The sequence below is a fragment of the Halichoerus grypus genome, chromosome 13, assembly GCF_964656455.1.
Source record: "Halichoerus grypus chromosome 13, mHalGry1.hap1.1, whole genome shotgun sequence".
NCBI lineage: Eukaryota > Metazoa > Chordata > Mammalia > Carnivora > Phocidae > Halichoerus > Halichoerus grypus.
The window spans coordinates 89,826,411-89,846,150 of NC_135724.1; the positions used below are offsets into that span (position 1 = coordinate 89,826,411).

At 45.5% G+C, this 19,740-nt stretch overlaps 1 protein-coding gene across 6 annotated transcripts in view; it reads left to right on the forward strand.

Annotated features, from left to right (window-relative positions):
- ZNF664 (zinc finger protein 664) overlaps positions 1-19,422 on the forward strand; it is a 46,005-nt gene extending 26,583 nt beyond the window's left edge. For 5 of the 6 annotated variants that reach the window (XM_078061087.1, XM_078061088.1, XM_078061089.1 and 2 more), the window contains 2 exons: positions 15,324-15,389; positions 15,494-19,422. In XM_078061087.1, coding sequence (XP_077917213.1) covers positions 16,072-16,857 — 786 coding nt within the window. In that variant the 5' untranslated portion in view covers positions 15,324-15,389; positions 15,494-16,071 and the 3' untranslated portion in view covers positions 16,858-19,422. The remainder of the gene's footprint in view (positions 1-15,323; positions 15,390-15,493) is intronic. The other variant, XR_013443553.1, reaches the window with a different exon arrangement.
- Positions 19,423-19,740: the final 318 nt, after the last annotated feature.

A 19,740-nucleotide genomic window follows, 5' to 3' on the forward strand; every position in this document is an offset into this window, starting at 1 on the left:
GATGGACCATGTTCCCTCACTGGCCAGGCGCTGAGGAGAGGCTCCTGCAACTGCTGGGCCACAGCAGAAGCTGTGCTTCAACTATAAAGTCTTCTCTGACTAAATTTTATCTTCTTTCCAGATGGAACATTTCTTTTCCATTCCTGCCCACTTCCCTTTGATTTTGGACTTTAAAATTTTATTCTAAGAAAGTATCCTTTCCCATCACACACAAAACCGTAATTTGGTAGAGCTAAGAACAGCTTAAAGCTCTTCTCGAGGCCACGGAGCTCACAGTACACACAGGCTACATTTCATTTCGGCTGGTCTGCTGTGAAGCCTATGCTCACTCTCCTTTACCGTGCTGCCCACCAGGGGAGGGAGGGAGAGAGAGAGAGAGAGAGAGAGAGAGAGAGAGTGTGTGTGTGTGTGTGTGTGTACACGTACATGAGAGACTTTGGGGAGGTGAAGACCGAATGTACCATTTATGGATTGAAGTTGAAGCGAAGAGGAAACTATTGGGAAGGAAAGAAAAAATTAAGATTTTTCTGTGAAATGTAATCTCTTTAGTAAAAGAATGTAAATGAAATACATAACTTGTATTCTTCTAAAGTGAGCAAAGGTGAAATGACTCCAGGTTTTTACGGAGTGAAAAGGGTTTGGATCAGTATGAAATAAGCCTGCCCCATTCAACATCCCAAAAGAATAAACAAAGACCCATTGTGTGAATATAGGACCTGACAGAGATCAGTGGAGGGGAAGATGTTACTGAAAGCATTCCGTGTCCTGGTGTTAGTTTCCAGAGCTGGTGGTTTCCTAGGCTGTAGCTTCCTGTGGCTGTAACAGGGTGCCACAAACTGGGTGGCTTAAAACAGCAGAGATTTATTCTATTCTATTCTGGAAGCCAGAAGTCTGAAATCAAGGTGTGAGCAGGGTATCAGCCGGGTTGTACTCCCTCTGAAGGCTCTAGGGAAGAATCCTGTGCCCCTTCTAGCTTGGTGGTTGCCAGCAATCCTTGGCTTGGCTTGTAGACACATCTCTCTAATCTCTGCCTCTGTTGCCACACTGCTTTCTAACCCCTGTGTGCATGTATCTGTCTGAATTTCTTTTTCCTTTCTATTATAAAGGCACCAGTCATTGGATTCAGGGCCCACCCCAATCCAGCATGACTTTACCTTAAGTAATTACATCTGCAAAGACCCTATTTCCAAATAAGGTCACACCCTGAGGTTCCAGGTGGACATGAATTTTTGAGAGACTGAATTCAACCTAGTACACTTTCTTCTGCAAAGCTCTGGTTAACCCAGCCTGACATTGACAAGTTCATGCAGGAATGAATGTCAGCAGTTGGTGCTGCAGTTAGAAGATGGGGATTTGGCTGTTGATTTTTGATTGGGCTGCAGTGGAAGGGAGACTCAGAGACAGTGTGGGTTTCCAGGGGAAAAGACGTGTTGAGTGCAATGAGGACTTCAAGTTAAATCTTTACACAGTTTTTGGTAACCACATTGGAAGAGAGTGTTCCCTGTTCCAGAAACTGAACTAGCATTTCCAGGAGGAGTAGTGAGGCCAGATTCACCTCCTACTAGAGAAGCAGCTGCACACCAGCCCACTCCGGGGCTAACGTCCTTGTGGAACTTGGTTTTCCAGCCCCCAGTGGGGCCTTTACCATGCTCCACCCCTCGTCTGTGCCTGACTCCCATCCTTTCTTCCCTCTTAGGAACCTTGGCAGTCTCATGCCTTCCTGTTTTTCTTTTTTCTTTTCTTTTCTTTCTTTTTTTTTTTTTTTTTTTTTTTACAGATTATATTTATTTATTTGACAGAGAGAGAGAGCACAAGCAGGGAGAAGCAGCAAGTAGAGGGAGAGGGAGAAGCAGGCTCCCCACTGAGCAGGGAGCTCGACGTGGGTCTCGATCCCAGGGCCCTGGGATCATGACCTGAGCCGAAGGCAGATGCTTAACTGACTGAGCCACCCAGGCGCCCCTGCCTTCCTGTTTTCCTTAAGATGGAATTCTAGCTTTATAGGAAGACCACTACTGTACACGTGTGTTGCAACTGTAACGGTTATGTTTTCTCAAGAATAAGTCCTAAAAAAAAAAAAAGTTCTTATCATTTAAAGTGTTCCTGTTGCTTGTAGGACCCTGTTGATGTGTGACTCCTGCTTTTGCCCCACCTTCTGCCTTTTACATACTGAACTTTCACTTGCTAGGGTTTGTCATCCTGACTGTCTCTAGACACCTGCCATTCCCTAGGCTGGGATCCTCTGCCCTCCTACTCTTTGTGGCTAACTCAGTTTGTCCTTTGTATTTCAGTTTAGAAGGAGAGTCTACTAGAAGTCTTCCTTGTCATGCTGAGACTAGTTAGGATGCCCCTGTTTGGGCAGCTGTGTCCTCAGATGTGAGCCTCTGTGATAGCACGGGTCATGCGATACTGGACCTGTCACCTTCCCCTCCTAGACTGTAAAACACATGGATGCAGAAACCATGGCTGTTTTGTTCATCATAAGATTCTTTAGAACTTAGCCCAGTGCCTGACGAATACTGGGAACTCAATAGATGTTTGTAGAACGTATGCCTGTATGCATGCATGCTCTGACCCTGCATCGAAGAGTTCAGCATCCAGGATGGTGACACTTTTCTTGTAGGCCTGCTTCTGGGTGGAGAATCGCTTACGTATCAAACACTAAACATGGCAAGAGCCAACATGTATTAGAACTGGGAACACAGGGTTCTTCTTCTAAAATACTTCCCAGTAATTAAGGGACCTAGAAGTTGATTTGGATTCCTTATATTTCACAGTTACTAGTCTAGTGCATCATCATCTGAGGTAATGCTGATCATCTTTGTTGGAGAGCCTTCTCCAGACCCTCTGACACACTTGCCTGTTCTACATGTGTGAGGAAGATTAATCATGTGGCCACTTCAGCCCATTGCCTGTTGGTGGTGGTGATTTTTGGGTGAGTGTGGAGGCGTAGACATATCTTCTTTCCTGTTCTTCTTTTGTTTTTATCCTTCCCAGAAAGTGTGCCCTTGTCCCTTTGAGGGAAAAAAACTTTAACCTGTATGTTCTAACAGATCTAGTTCTGGATGGGAAGTTCGTTTGATCTCTGCTGAAATAGATTTAACCCACAAATTAAAGGGTCTGCTACTACAGAGTGGGATTATTTATACTTCATGCTTTATAGGAAGTTTTGCAGCCCTAAAATTTTAGAAAGACTGGTAGTACTTTCTAAGTTTCTTATAGTCAGATTAGTTGTATTTTCTCAGAAACAAGAAAAGAGGTAATTTTCACTTGACTTTATGACAAAGTAATTGTGTAGTTATTTTCAAATGACTAGATTTCCTGAGCCAACAGTCTGAATTTCAGAGAAAACATTCAAGATGAAAAAAGAAAAAGTCGATGTCCAGAGAGGAATGGTGAAGGGATGCACTGTGAGCAGGATCACAGGCACTTCTTCCCCGGAAAAGGAGATAGAAGAACTGGAACTGGACAGTGTGCGTGTGTTTGAGCTTTGGCGGTGGGAGAGGAGGGAGCGCTCTGATGTGCTCTGTCTTCTCCCTGAGGAGTGGCAATCTGGGTGGGGGTGGGGCTGCTGCCTGGAGTGGGGGAGAGGTGGAATCAGAGACAGGCGAAAGCGGGAAGGCTACAGGCACTCCAGCAGCCCTCAAGCCTCAGTTGAAGTTGTTGACAGGAAAACCTTGGCAGTTTTATGATTTTCCCCGTCAGCACGCAAAGGCTGAAATTTCTGTTGGAATAGGCAATGATTTCTTCCAGGTAGACAGCCACTTTGTCTTTTGATCATTCCCATTTGGCAAAAACCCAGTCCTGCAGACACTCATCCATCTGCGTTCCTCACACAGCACCTGAGTGATAAGCCCATGACCACTTCTGGTGTTTCTCTGGTCACTCCACTCTCCTGCCCTGCACACAACCATTCGAGACCCTCTCTGCGCTCCCAAGCTGCCCAGCACCCACTTGCCCTCTCCTCTGCAGATGGCCTTGCTTCCCGCTCACTGAGCACCTTCCTGCGCTCTCCCACCACGTGCCGTCTCCTCTGCCACAGTGGAGGGCTGGCCTTCCCCCTTCAGGCGGACTCTGATTCTCCACGGGCCTTTCCACAATTTCTTTTCTCCCCTACTCTGCCTTTCCCTTTCAGTGGAATTCTTCCCATTTCTCTTTCTTCCCTGAACTTTTCCTGGAAGCATAACTACAGTCACAAACTGCAGGGTACAGCATGATGAATGTTCACAGCTCTCAAGTAAACACTCTGTGTAAACCAGCGCCCAGCTTAGGGAGCCACGTGACCAGGACCCCTGAGCCCCCTGTGCTCCTTTCTAGGCATAGCTCCTCTGCCCTCTCTGTTCCTAAGAGCGTAGACTAACTTCGCCTGTTGTGAACTCTGTAAGTGGAATCATGCAGGATGTCCTCTTAGTGCTGTGGAGTGTGTCCTCTTCACTTCTCACCTGGCACTGCTTCAGTTAACCCTCTACATGTTAATGGCTCACAAATTTGCATCTTATGAAGTGCTGACATCTTACCTGAGTGCCAGTTCCTTCCATCCAGCTACTGTCCTTGACATCTGCTCTTGGATATCACAGATGTCTGAAATTGAAGTCATGTTCTTAGTCTCTAATCTGAGGTCTTTCCTAGTGTTTCCTGTCTTAATGAACGGCCCCACCTCCACCCGGTTATTCAAACAGAAAACCTAAGGGTCATCCTTGGCATTTCATCTTGTGTTCAGTCCACTAATCTAACTGATTTTTCTCTCCTAAATATGCCTTAAAATCATCCACTTCTTTTTATCTCTACCGCTGCTTTGGTACAGGTTACCATCCTTCCTGTCCTAGACTACTAAGGTAATCTCTAGCATATTCACCTCCAGGTACTCCTGCTTTTCACTCACCTGTTAACTCTATTTCAGCTACAGTTTTTTATTTAAAAACACAAATGTGGGGGTGCCTGGGTGGCTCAGTCGGTGAAGCGTCTGCCTTCAGCTCAGGTCATGATCCTGGAGTCCCAGGATCAAGCCCTGCATCAGGCTCCCCGCTCGGTGGGGAATCTGCTTTTCCCTCTGCTCTTCACCCCTCTCGTGCTCTCTTTCTCTCTCACATAAATAAATAAAATCTTTTTTAAAAATTAAAAATAAAAATAAAAACACAAGTATGATGTTTCCATTTTAAAATGTACAAAAACTAACCACTTCAGTGGCTTTCCATTGCTGTTAGTATAAAGATCAAGACCTGTGAGTTCTACACCATCCTTCCCATTCTTACCATGCTCTGTGTCCCCTGTGGGCCCTTCGTCTCTTCTCATCCAGGCCTTACTCCCTCCCACAGTCCATTGTGGTTGACTGTGCTTTGGGGCGGTCTTCCCTGACCCTGCTGACCAGGTCAGCCCCACTGCCCTCACGGTCATGGGCTCTCAGAGCACCACCCGGCTCTGCCTCGTAGCACTTAGCATAGTGTGGGTTTTACATTTCTTGTGGATGTCTTTGATGATGTCTGCCTTCCTGCTGCAGATGGTAACTTCCACACAGGAAGGGACTAGGCGTGTTCGTGCTCACTGTTGAGGGCACACACACTCAATAAACATTTGTTGCTTGGTGCCCCGTGGAAGACAAAGAGATGAAAGAGTCTTAGATGTTCACTAAATTCACTGGTTCTCTGCACCTGTTGCTGGTTGGGAGCCGGCCCTCCAGGGGCAGGGAAGACAACAAACAAGGAAACGCGTCCGTAAGCACACAGACTAACTCAGGCAGCTGTGGTGGGTATGGGATGGTGAAGAAAACCCAACAGAGCCCTGGCTGAGAGAGCCTGCGGGGTAGGAGGTGAGTCAGTCTAAAGTGGTTAATGGAGCGCCGCCCTCTGAGACGCCCTCACAGCTGCGAAGACGCTGGCTCCCGGAGGATCAGGGAGACGCGTGGGCAGGGGAGCGCTTGAGGCGCTGGAGGGAGCAGGCTTGGTGAGTTTGAAGACTGGAAAGGGGACCAGTGAGGTGGCGTGTGGTGTGCAAGAGGGTGTGGGCGTGAGATTGGGTGTCCTGCATGTGCCCCGGAGAAAGGAGCATGCACTTTAGAGAGCAGTGGAGGGTTGAAGCAGGGGTGTGGCATGGTTTTATTCATGTTTTTAAAAGATTAGGCTGACGACTTGTGGAGGCGCAGGAGTCAAGCTGAGAGATGGCTGATTGAGCAGCTGTGGGCTTCGTCTGAGCTTGGCTGGGGTGGCTGTCATGGTCACGGAGGCGAGGCCAGGCAGGACAGAAATCATGGAGGGAGGCAGATATGGGGATGAGGAAGTAAGGCGGGCTTCCTGCGTGGATGCTCCTGGGATGGGAGAGTGAGGAGGGAGCTGGCTGAAGGCTTGGGTTTTAGGGTGCTGTTTGTGATGCAGTCCTGCACTAGACGTAGAACTTGGGAGCCAACATCAGGATGGCATTTTAGCCTGTGTGACTGGGTGAGATTACTTGAAGAGCGATTATAGACTTGCAAAGAAGGGGATCCCCCATTGGTGCCCTGCAGCACCCCAACATTTTAGAAGTCAAGCAGAAGAGGAGGAGGAGTGTCCAGTAAAGGAAACAAGGAGTGGCTAGTGAGGGAGCAGGACAGCTGGTGAGGGGCCATGATGCAAGCCCCGGAAAGTGTGTCATATGGTCCCGTCTAGTAGACGAGGGCAGTGCCCATTGGGTTTGGCAATGTGGAGGTCACAATGGCCTGGATAAGAGTGGTTTTGAGGGGAAGGGAGAGACAGAAACCTGATCGAGAGAATGTGAAGCATGAAGCTCCCAAGAAGTTTTGCTGTGAAGGAGAGAGGGTATTTTGGCTGATAGGTGGGGGGTGGGGCCGTGGGATCCAAAGAAGTTTGTTTCAGGAAGGGGCATCTAGAACATGTTTGTATGGGAATGGACCAGTAGGTAGGACAAAGTTGTTGCTGGCAAAGAGAATCATTGCAGGATTTAATTTGGAGAGGCCTCAGGAAGAGCTGACTGCACACCAGGGGAAGGGCTGGCCTGTGAGGAGCAGGGCGCTTGCCTCCAGGAAGGAGGGGGAGGGTGGCAGGGAGCGTGGGTGCAGATGCAGCCAGCTGCGGGGGCGCCTGTGGGAGGATGAGGACACTGCCATCAGGCTGCTTCTGTTTTCTCAATTACCATGGCAGGTTATCAGCCCCAAGAGAGGGAGGTGGAGGAGACATGGGAGATTTGAGGAGAAAGGAGGGTACCAGGGACATTGCTGTTATGACCGCGAAACAGCAATTGGAAATACTGGGAAGTGTGAAATCAAGACTCTCAGGGGAGTGTGTGGAGGCCTGGTGCCCATTTGAGGTTTGTCATCATGGATTCAGTAAAGCCTGGCATCATTCAGCTGCTTGGGTGCCTGCGTGGACAGGTGGAGAACTGATTTAAGAAGGAGGGTGTTATTACAATGGTGTGACAGGGAGAAGGCGGCAAGAGAGCTAGCAGTGAGCCTGGGAGAGGAGCTCTCGTGGTGGACGGAAGCGGAGTGAGCGGCTGATAGGAGAAATGGAAAGGCTAGCGCTTGTGAGTCTGCTGGTGAGGGACTACTGGAGTCGGTTAGCTGGCAGGGGACGAAGCGCCAGGTGGTCAGAGAGTGGGTGGCTTGAACGGATTTTGGAGATGGCCATGCCGTTATTGGTGATGACAGAGCTGAGGAATGGCCTTCACGTGGTGATGCAAGAGGAGGGTGGCTGGTGAGAAGGGTGGGACTGCGGAGTCCGCGCCAGGAAAGGGAGTGGGAGGAAAAGGCGGATGGGGTCTGATTAGTGGGACAGAAAACCATGAAAAGCAGATTGGAGGTCCTCTGGGAACAAAGGAAAGATGCTGTCGGATTAACAGAGTCAGAAAGCTGGAAGGACAGTGTTGTGGTCAAATGATCAGGTTTCCCTGGAGACAGGTCAGCTGCTCATACGTTTGTATGCCAGCGTCCTCCTCATCTGCGTGCAGTGATGTGCCTGGGTCGTCAGGGTAGTGGTGTCCCTGCCGGCAGCTGATTTAGCTCTGCGGTTGAGAACGCTGGTGTCTGTCTTTCTCATGACTTCACATCTTCGTTACAGGGATCTCACAAGCAAAAGCTTACTGGTTTTCTTTTTGTTATGGGAAATTTCTAATAAATTCAAAAGTAGAGGAAATAACAAAATGTACCCCTGTGTACCCTTCACCCAGGTTCAAACCCATCATCATCTGCTGTTCTTGCTTCATGTGCTCCTTTACTTCTTTGTTTACATGAGAAGCCAGTCTATTACCTGAGTGAGGTTTTGTGGGTATCAGCATCTTACTGATAATATGAGCACTTGTGCAGCCAGCATTTCAAAAAAGAAGAAAATACGCAATACAGATCTCTGTTCTTGGGTCTCCAAAGCATGCTCCTTCACATTTTGACTGACTGATAGCGTAGAAAACTTTTTTTTTTTTTTTTTGGTGATAGGCTAGTACATCTATATTATCCTGATTATTTAAAAAGGAAACAGATACAAAATTGTGTTGGGTGATATACTCGCCTGATGTTCTAATACTAAGTAGAAATACACTTTTCAGTCCCTTCCATTCCTTTGGTTGAACTTCCTTCACACAGTGGCTGCCCTGCATCTTTTAGTCCCCAGTCTTTCGAAGGCATCCCTGTCCTGTCCCCACACCAACACTTCTCCCTCACCAGCCCCGCTCTTCTCTGTCGTCAGTGCTCACAAGACATGGTCCTCAGTCTCCCTGGCCCCGGTCTGGGGCCCACTGGCATGCCCTTCTGCAAGCTTATGTCCTCAGAAGCCTGGCTGGGGGGTTTTAGTGGCTTGGCAGCGAATTTCTCTTCTTTGTCACTGGCACCAGTCCCAGGTGTGTGTGCCTTTGTAGCTCCCGAGTCACAGTGTGCCTCATTCAGAATAGCGCCGTGCAGTGTTAGGTGGCATCTGACTTCACAGGTGTATGCAGAGTCTGATGTTGAGGCTTTTGGCTGCTTATTCCTGTAGGAGCGTAACTGCATTTCTCTCTCCTGCCGCGTCAGGGTGATTGGTCTTGATTTTATGTCTAACCTGGACAGAGTATGACCCAGCCTTCTGGAGCGTTGGTCACAGTTTCCTGACCTCCCCCTCTGTGGTTGAATGGCTGGCATTCCTCTGATGCCTTCCGTCATCTTGGCACCAAGTGTCCCTGTGGGATGCTGTCTGTCCATGTGTCTCAGTCATTGGCATCTCTGTTCTCCAACACCTGCCCTGTGGAGACTAGGCCCTTCTACTTTGAGTTCCTGGTTTGCAACCATAGGATCATTTTAACAAGAAATTCATGAAAAACTAGTGCACTCTTTTTTCCCAGGCAAAACAGTATTTTTTGGTGAGCTATGTAAAAGAGATAATATATGTAAAAGGTGTATGTAAAAGTATGTTTAAATAATCTCTCTTTCAAAATCCACATCCATTCCTCCCGGCACAGCATGAGCTTCCTCCAGGGCCGAGGGACTGTTACCTGTATTCTGCATCAGACTCAGGCTGAAGTTAGGGAAGAAAATCAGTGTCCTCACTCTGTCCTTCCTCTTGACGTTTGCCCCCTGCAGGTGTGACCAGAGGGGGCTCTTTCCCCCACAAGCACGTCTGCCTACAAGGAACATTAAGGCCAGTGTGGGGGCCTGTGTGTCTCCCACAGCCTTAGGCTATGGTTCAGGGTTAGCACTGCCTCCCAATCTCGAATGGGGAGCACTTGCCCGGAGCGGCCCTCAAAAGGCGACAGCTCTGTCCTCTCAGCTGTGAATCCTGCACCTCCAGATGGCCCTTCCCAGTGCCAGCGCCCACAGCTCCTATGCCCTCAGGACAGTTTCTCTGTATTTAGGACTCATTTTTTTACTTCTTTGCATCTCAGCATCAGGTATTTATTTGCCAATTCCTCATTTTTAGCTGTACTGAGAGGGCAGTTCTAATTTGGATGTTCCTTCATGTCACAATGTTTAGATGAGGCAAAGATTCCAGTGGATGGAAGGAAGGCCCTTTTTCATGGAAGGTGGGGATTTCAGGGGCTGAATTTAAGCAGTTTTTCTCTCAATTCTCAGCAAACTCTAAATTCCTATTTGAGCAGTTCCTCCCCACTGTAGATTGAACCTCCAGACTGCTGGCCCGCTCCGGAGGTCACGTGGAGAGACTGAGTGCTGCCGTGGGTACTATCAGGAGGCCTCAGGGCAAGGCTCCTTCCTCCTCAGGTCAGAAGGGGGGTCCTGCAGTTCTAAAGGCTGTCCCCTTCAAAGCTCTTATGGATCATTGGATATGAGACATGTCTTGAGTGGGAGAATCTTGGGAACGTGTGCATTCGGGATTTGTAGGAATTTTAGCTCATACCTGCTCCCTCGCTTTCCAGTCTTCTTTATGCGTACAGTAGGTGCAGTGGGGCAGGTGATGTTTAGGAAAGTTTATGGCAGGGATCCTTTTTACTGCTGTTTGTCCTGTTGTTCTTTGTTTGGTCATGTGGGAAATTGGCTGGAGTTTCTCTTGCTTTATCTTCTTTTTCTTTTTCCTGCAGAATGTAGCTTATCCCACCCCCCATCCCCACCATGGGGTAAGACTTACAGGTATATTTGAGCATTTTTACTTGGAAGGAATGGTGACTGATTTCCTCCTTGAGGGAAACTCTGGCGGAAGTTCATGTAGGAATTTCATGTCTCTGAGCTTTGGGGTGGAGTTTTTGCCCTCTGAGCGGAGTCAGTCTCTTCCGAGGCCAGTCTGGATGGGTGCCCTGACCCTCACTGCTTCATTTCCAAGTGAGGAAAGCCACATAGTGTCTGGGTTGGCTGGTGAGGGAGGGAGGCTGTAGTGTGGCACTGCGCCTTTGTCCTCCTCTTGTCCCTGCCCTGAAGCCATGGACTCCTCTCTCTCCAGGGACATCTGCGATGCTGTGCACATTCTTAAGTGCTCAGAGTTGGTTGGAGAAGTCAGCCATTTGGGAGATCATATTTGTTTAGTTTAGTTTCATGTCTGTACAGTGTACCTGGTTCTGGGATCAGTTTGTTGTTGCAAGAAGAGCAGGAAAAGAATGTCTTCCCAGCATTAACTGATTTTTTAAAATTTATTTTTATTTTGTTATGTTAGTCACCATACATTACATCATTAGTTTTTGGTGTAGTGTTCCATGATTCATTGTTTGTGTATAACACCCAGTGCTCCATGCAATACGTGCCCTCCTTAATACCCATCACCAGGCTAACCCATCCCCCCACCCCCCTCCCCTCTAAAACCCTCAGTTTGTTTCTTGGAGTCCATAGTCTCTCATGGTTCGTCTCCTCCTCTGATTTTCCCCCCCTTCATTTTACCCTTTCTTCACCTAATGTCCTCCATGCTATTCCTTATGTTCCACAAATAAGTGAAACCATATGATAATTGACTTTCTCTGCTTGACTTATTTCATTTAGCATAATCTCCTCCAGTTCCATCCATGTTGATGTAAAAGTTGGGTATTCATCCTTTCTGATGGCTGAGTAGTATTCCATTGTATATTATGGAAGGATAGACCTTCCTTCTTTAAAGAAGACCACGTTTTCTTTATCCGATTTTTTTGTCATAAAAAACTTCAGATACGCACAGAGGTACATTTTATTTATCGTTTATCCATCATTATGTGTCCATTACCTGGCTTCAGTAGTGACAATGTTTTTGCCACATTTGCTTTAGTGTCCTTTTTTACTGTCTTGTTTTTTTTTTCTGAAGCATATGAAGACCATCTTGGACCCATCTCGTGTCACTTCATTCCTGCAAACTTCACTATACATCTCTGAGAACACTGACATTTGTTTACATGACTCCAGTGGTGTTAGCACACCTAACACAGTTGGCCGCATTTCTTACACAACGTGATAACCCCATCCCTAATCATGTTTCCTCATTTGTCTCCTTTCAGCAGCTGGTTTATTGGAATCAGATTCCAAAGAAGGTCCTCATGTTACATTTGATTGTTAGGTCTTGAGTCTCTTTAATCTAGAGTAGCTCTCCCCCAGGACTCCCCACTTCCAGGCCATTTACTTGTTGGAACAATGGGCAGCTGTCCTGTGGACTGGCTCACACTTTGATATTTTCTACTTGCTTCCTGGCATTTCTTCTATCCCTCCTTGTTCCTTTAAATAAAAATGATGTCTAGAGTCTTGGTTAGGTCCTGGTTCAATCTTTTGGCAAGAATATTTCAGAGTGATGCTGTGTGTTTCCTATCGCATCGTATTGGGGGGGCACACAGGTCTCGTTGCTCCTCTTTTGAGTAATGCTAAGATCGGTGAGTGGGTTTAGGTGGTAACAGCCTGAACCTTGCAACGTAAAATTCCTGGTCATGGTCAGGTATTTTGTTAGGGTTACACATTTACTACCTGGGTTGTTGCATTACCTCAAAAGATAGTTCATAGAGGGGCATCTGGGTGGCCCAGTCAGTTAAGCATCTGACTCTTGATTTCAGATCAGGTTGTGACCTCAGGGTGGTGAGATTGAGCCCCGCGTGGGGCTCCACACTCAACAGGATGTCTGCTTGAGATTCTCTCTCTCCCTCTGCCCCTCCCCACCACGCTCTCTCTCTAAAATAAATAAATAAATCTTAAAAAAGCTCACAGAGGAAAGATAGGGTGGAGGCACGGTTCTTGCCTTTTAATTGCCAGTTTTCAGGGTAAAAAGTTGGTGGCCTAGTTACTTCCAGTTTTATTCAGTGCCTTGAATCTCTGTCTCTCTGCCTCTGTCTGTCCCTCTCTCTCTCTCTCTCTCTCTGCTCCCCTCTACCCCCATTCCTCACCCCTGAAATCATTGTGAACTCCTGAGGTTTTGTATATTTAATTTGTTTCAGTAGATTGCGTTCATTATTCCTTTTGATGCTCAGTTGTCCCATTTTTGGCCAATGGGAGTCTCTTCATAAATTGGCATTGGTGTTCCTTTGGCATGACTCTCTTGCTTTCTGGAATAACGAGATGTCCCAGCTCATTTTGTAAAATGCTGCTCTGGCCTTGAAATCAGCTGCTCCTTCAAGGATCCCTGTGTCTTTTGGTGGAGAAGGGTGTTTTGCTGTTGGTTGTCGTTGCTTCTAGGTCTTTTTGGTGGATAGAGCTAAAAAAAGACATGAATTCAAACTGATAAGTCAGATTTTATGTTGGATTAGTTTTTTCCTTAACTTTGATTTTATGTTTGTGTTTGGTTTATCTTACATTGAATCTTGGTTCCTAACAATGTTAACAAAATTACTTGTTTGCTTAATCTTTATAAACACACCAGTGTTGTTACAACTAACAATTAAACTATTGAAAGAAGTCTGATTTCTTTGCAGCTCTTTTAAAAAAAGATTTTATTTATTTATTTGAGAGAGCGAGCGAGCACAAGCAGGGGGAGCGGCAGAGGGAGAAGCAGACTCCCCGGCTGAGCAGGGAGCCCGATGTGGGACTCAGTCCCAGGACCCTGAGATCATGACCTGAGCCAAAGGCGGATGCTTAACTGACTGAGCAACCCAGGCGCCCCTCTTTGCAGCTTTTTTGTCAACAGAATATGGCCCGCTAAGTGTGTTGTACACTCAGTATGTGGTACTCAGAAGCCCTTTGTGGATGTTACCAACTTGAAAATTAAGGTTCATTCTCTTCATTTGTTTTAAAATTTTAGATATCATTTTCCTTTTTTTTATTTAATTTTGTTTTTGGAATATATATATATATATATATATATAAACACATTTCCAAAGCCAAAACTACATAACAGGGTACATTCGGAAAAGTTTTACTTCATCTTTGCTCCTTCCTCCCCCATAGATAATTGCTTACATTCGGTTTTGTGTTACCCTCCGTATTAATTTGTGCATGTTATGTGAATAAATACATACATTCGCATTCACATCCCTGCTTTGCACAAAAGTTAGCGTAGTATATATGCTGTTCTGTGTCTTGCTTTGTTTACTAAGCAGTATGACGGGGGTTTGCTCCGTATCAATGCATAGTGTTCTTCCTCATTCCTTTTTTTTGAGCAGCTAAGCAGCATTTTATTGTGAGGAAGGACTAGAGTTGATTGGACCAGTCCCCTGTGGATAGGCCTTTGGTTGTCTGCAGTTTTGCCATGACAGGTACTGCCTCAGTGAATAACCTAGGACATCAGTCACTTCCTATTTCTGCCATTATATCTTGGGATGGATCTCTAGAAATGTTGTTATAGAACAAAGGATAAATGCATATATTTTTCCAGCCACTGACTATATATTTGCTGAAATTTGGGTATCTAGTTCAATTTCATAATCCAGACACTTCCATTTAAAAGAGTCCAATTTATTTTGCCACTTTAATGTTGAAGAAATCTCATTTGCCCATTACCCTGTCTTTGTATGGAACATACTATCGAAAGTGTTACTTTAAGAAGATCTGTTGATTTCATTTAATTAATTAATTGAAGTATCAGTTACTGATTATAGAATACAAGCGATGAAAAGATTGCTAAAACATAGTCCTAAATCTCACAAGAGTTCAAATAAATATTTTGGGATTTATTTTATTTCCTGATCATTCTATTTGTTGTGTATTTTGTCTCCTGTTGGTTGTGAAAAGACTGGTAATAAGGCACTGGGAAATGTGCCTCTATACCAGAATGAAGTGGGATATGTCTGTTGGAGGAGAGAGGTTGTCATAAAATATTCTATAGATGCATTCTACAAATATTAATTGAACACCTCCCCTTCACTGGAACGTAACAGTGAGCAACACAGAGTTCTTTCCTCATGGCATTTACATCCTACTACGAGAGATGTATCAAAAACCAAGGAACAATAAGATAATTACAAGTTCTATGTGCTTTGAAGGAATCAAACAAGAGATTAAAATGGAGTCTCAGCCAGGGACCTTCCTCAGGTGAGGGAGGAGCAGCAGCTGACACAGCAAGCCACGTGCCAGGTGGGGGAGAAAGCATTTCAGGCACTAGCTTGTGGTGGTGAGGACTGAAGCAGAAGGCACAGCAAGGTGTGGGGGAGAGTGGAGGCAAGGTCATGCAGGGCCTTGGGTTTTCACTGAAGGGTTTGGATTTTATTTTAAGTATATCAGGAAACCATTGAGGACAATTAAGCAAGGGAATGACGTTCAATACCAGTATATCATAGATTTATTCTTTCTATAGACCGGAAGGCTACTCAAATGGGATGTTTTAGTTCTAAAGCAAACACTGTCCTTTCTGAAGTTCAAAGCGGAGATAGTTTTCCTTCTTGCTCCTTTATGCAGGACAGCTGCTCCTCATATTCAGGTCTTCTGAGGATTTCTTTTCTTTTTCAATAATAGTCCCTTGACGTTGTTTAGATAATTACAGTAAGTGGTTGTAAGTGGATTATATACTTGGGCTATGAACAGGAGCATGATATCTACAAATTCTCTTCTTCAGACCTGCAAATCCAAGAGATACATCTCTCTGGACGATAAGAGAGCTTCTTCCTCAAGATCAAAAAAGGTCTGTATTGCTGCTGTCATGTTTATATGAAATTAATTATGGAACCAATAGCAATTTTTGGAGAAGAGGCATTTTCAATATATTTACTTATGTTTCTGTTACAGGAGACTGGAGTGAGACCCATGTAGGGAATCCCCAGAAGGAAGGATTGGCACACCTGGAACCCGAGGAGCTTGCTTCCTGGGAAGGCTCCTATCTGATGTGTAGGAGGCAGAATGTCCTACTGACTCTTCAAGGGGAGGCTACAGGGGACCGAGACCCTCCACCACAGGGGACACTGTGCAGTCCTTTTTCTAGAAGTGGGAAGTACGAGATTGTTCTACAAGAGGAAGATTCCAGGGGCTTACAAACGCAGAGGTTTGCACCTTGGGAGCCCCTTGGAATGTTGACAACTCAGGATCTAAAGGAAAGTTCTGTGTTCATGAGTTACAGAATTCATGTGGAAGTAAATGTCACTTTATGATCAATAATAATACTGAGTGAAGAGCACTATGCAGGAAGAAATCTTCCACAGAAATACAGGCAGGGAGAAGCTTAGGCCAACCTTAGACCTACCTAATAGAGCAAGCCTGAGATAAACTGCCAGAATGGCCAAATAAGAGACTCTATGAAATAGCAATCCTGTAACTATAGTAGTCGTACAGAAATTTTTTCCTCTAAATCACGATACCAAATAGGAAAAATGATCTACAAGTGCCCCATGTGTAGGGAATTTTTCTCTGAGAGAGCAGATCTTTTTATGCATCAGAAAATTCACACTGCTGAGAAACCCCATAAATGTGACAAGTGTGACAAGGGTTTCTTTCATATATCAGAACTTCATATTCATTGGAGAGACCACACAGGAGAGAAGGTCTATAAATGTGATGATTGTGGTAAGGATTTTAGTACTACAACAAAACTTAACAGACATAAGAAAATCCACACAGTGGAGAAGCCCTATAAATGCTATGAGTGTGGCAAAGCCTTCAATTGGAGCTCACATCTTCAAATTCACATGAGAGTTCATACAGGTGAGAAACCCTATGTCTGTAGTGAGTGTGGAAGGGGCTTTAGTAATAGTTCAAACCTTTGCATGCATCAGAGAGTCCACACCGGAGAGAAACCCTTTAAATGTGAAGAGTGTGGGAAGGCCTTCAGGCACACTTCCAGCCTCTGCATGCATCAGAGAGTTCACACAGGAGAGAAACCCTATAAATGTTACGAGTGTGGGAAGGCCTTCAGCCAGAGCTCAAGCCTCTGCATCCATCAGAGAGTGCACACTGGGGAGAAACCCTATAGATGTTGTGGGTGTGGGAAGGCCTTCAGCCAGAGCTCAAGCCTCTGCATCCACCAGAGAGTGCACACTGGGGAGAAACCTTTTAAATGTGATGAGTGTGGGAAAGCCTTCAGTCAGAGCACCAGCCTCTGCATCCACCAGAGAGTGCATACAAAGGAGAGAAACCATCTCAAAATATCAGTTATATAGAGCGTTTTGCTAAGAGTTAAAAATCTTAAAACCCATAAGTGCCACTAGGAAGGAAACCCTGTAAATACCTACATTGACCCAAGAAATTTTTACAGCAAGCCCCAGCAGGACATTCTTTTTGAAGAGGCATACGTGAGGTTGGTTTTTTTTGATTCATGCCGAGTGTGTTCCACAACTTGGCTTTGAATCTGGAATCCCTCTGAGTGTCTGCCCAAGACAGGCTGTGAAGTCCCAGTCATGGGTGTGTGTTTCCTGGGATTTGGGCCTCATGCCTCAGTAATGGGAAATACGACACAGGAAACCATGATCATTGCCCAGCCTCCTGAGTCACCTTCTGTCTACACTTTACCTAAAAGTTATCCCAGTCATCCCCCCCTTCAGGAGCTCATGCCCTTCCTTCTCTCGATTCAGGCATACTGGTTAATGCATTTGAAAACGGACAGCTCCCACAAAGACAGTGTTCTGGTATTTCTGAGGTTATCCCTTGGTTCAGCCCCTACATATCGTTCCATAGATCCCATTACCTGTGAGCCCGCTTTACCTGTATGTCCTCACAGTACCCATAAATATCCACCCCTTCCTAGATGGCATTAAATTTCATTTTAGATTTTAGGTGACTCATAATTTCCATTCACTTGGCCCATCAGAGAAATCACTGGCAGACATACATGCCCTTGAACTTTTTTTAAAACATGTTGTGGATTCTGCTAATCACTGTGTCTCTATGTTAGACTTAATTTTCTAGTGGCTACATCACATATTTTTAACTTGAATTTTTTGGAAATAGCTGAATGTAAATAGGGAGGAAGAAGCAAGCAAGCAAAGTTGGAACTTTTCTCCATCCAGAATTGCCCTCTTGGGCTCCTTTTGTAGCACGTGGAGCTCCTTACTAGCTAGGGGAGACCATAGGAGAAGTGGATGGTGGGAGGAGTCACTAATAATATTTAGTCTCTGTTTCTGTAATTTTGGGCAATAATGTGTAGGAGTCCTCGATACCTTCATTGAGGATCATGTATTCCTTCGTTTTTAGGCATGAATATCTATGTCACTCTCTCCCTTCCTTTCCTCATTCATTCAACAAGTATTTATTGAACACCTCCTAGTGCCAGGCATTGTGCTAGGTGCTGGGAATACCAATGAGTAAGACAGACAAGGGCCCTACTCTCATGGAGTTTACTTCTGGTGGAGGAGACAGATGATACGCAAGTAAGCAAATACATAATGTAGTTTGAGATAGTGATTAAGTGCTATGAAGAAAATAAACTAGGGTGATGATTTAGAGTGGGGGTGGGGTGGGGGTGGGGCATCATTAGACAGCAGTCAGGGAAGGCCTTTCTGAGGGGGGCGCTGGAGTGGAGCGTGCAAGGCTGGGAGCACCAGCTGGCTGGCCCCCGCTGTCATGTTTGCGGAGCGGAAGGTGGCCAGGTGCTGGGGCAGAGCGAGCAGCGGGGAGGGGAGAGATACTGAGTTGCTCAGTATCCCAACGTTTATAGGCCCTTTTTTCTTTTCTTCTTTTTTTCTTTCTTTTGTTTTTTTTTTTTGTGTGTGTGTGTGGCTAGATTGATATTAAAAACTCATGTGGAAGAACTCAAGGAATGTTTAGAAGACCAAAAGTCCCCAATGATGAGAACAAAAAGCAACTAATTTTTAACTTTCTCTTCTCATTCCTGTTTCCATTGATTCCCACATGTAGTCCTTATGCTCAGGAAGTCTTGGGGGAAGTTAAGGATCTTTGAAGCTCTGAAATGGGTGAACAGGTTTGTGGTGTCTGTCAATTGTCTTAAGAGGTTGGGAAATGAATTACCTGAAATAGTCATCGAAATACTGAAACAAAGCTTGATTTTCTCTTCATATTTGAATTAATTTTTTCTGTTTGACTGGAAAGGGTTTTTGTGTAACTAAAACCTCAAAGGCATAAAGGAGCTTTAAAAGGAGCACATAATTTAGTGGGTGGGCCATGAAACTAGAGATGGGGTTTGGGGATAATTGTGTCCCTCTCTGGATTTTCATCCAGACAGCTCTGTTCACAGCCTTTGGGAAGTCCCTTCTCCTGTGTGTCCTTCTTGCCCAGGAGAGGGCCAGCCTGGTTCCTGGGTGGAACCCCTTCCAGGCCTGACGCCCTCGACTACGATTTACTGTAGTGTCTTACCCTCGTCCATGTCATGGTAGCCTGCGGCGTTAGAGAGCCGCCTAGACTTTTAGTTGGTAGAGAGACAGCGGAAATATCATCAGTAGGATTTTAGTTTTAGGAAAAATCGGTTTGATTTCTAGCTTTATTACTATTAGGTGTGTGAGCTTGGGCAGATCGCCTAATCGTTGAGTCTAGTTTTCTCACAAAACGAGGACATTAGGCTAAATGATTTCCGAGTTTCCAGCTAGTCCTAGAGTTCTATATTTCTACATAGTTGAATTATTTTATCATGCTGTTGCTGGGGAATATGACTAACACTTTTGAAGCTACTAATTTTATGTCGAGCTTTAAAGTCCATAATTGTTATCTTCGGAAAATATTATTTGACCTACAGTATGTCCAAATCAATTTAATAAAATCACTTTATAACAGGGTTCTGTGCTTGACATGTAGTTCTGTGAATTCAGGGGTCATTGTGTGTGTGTGTGTGTGTGTGTGGTGGGGGTGGCTTGTGTATTATGCCTAGGGTGACCTTATAATTTACTGTCCAAACTGGGCCCTTAAGGGTAAAGGAGGTGCTGTTCATGAGGACCACAGGCCTCAACTGGGACTGTCCTAGCAGACCAAGTTGTGAGGACACCCTGGCCCAAGGATCACAACCCAAGCAAGTAAGAAATGACTAAATTGCCTCAGGAATAACTCAAAGAGGAGTGGTAAGGTCTGTGGAGAAGGCATGCCTTACGGAAGGGTTG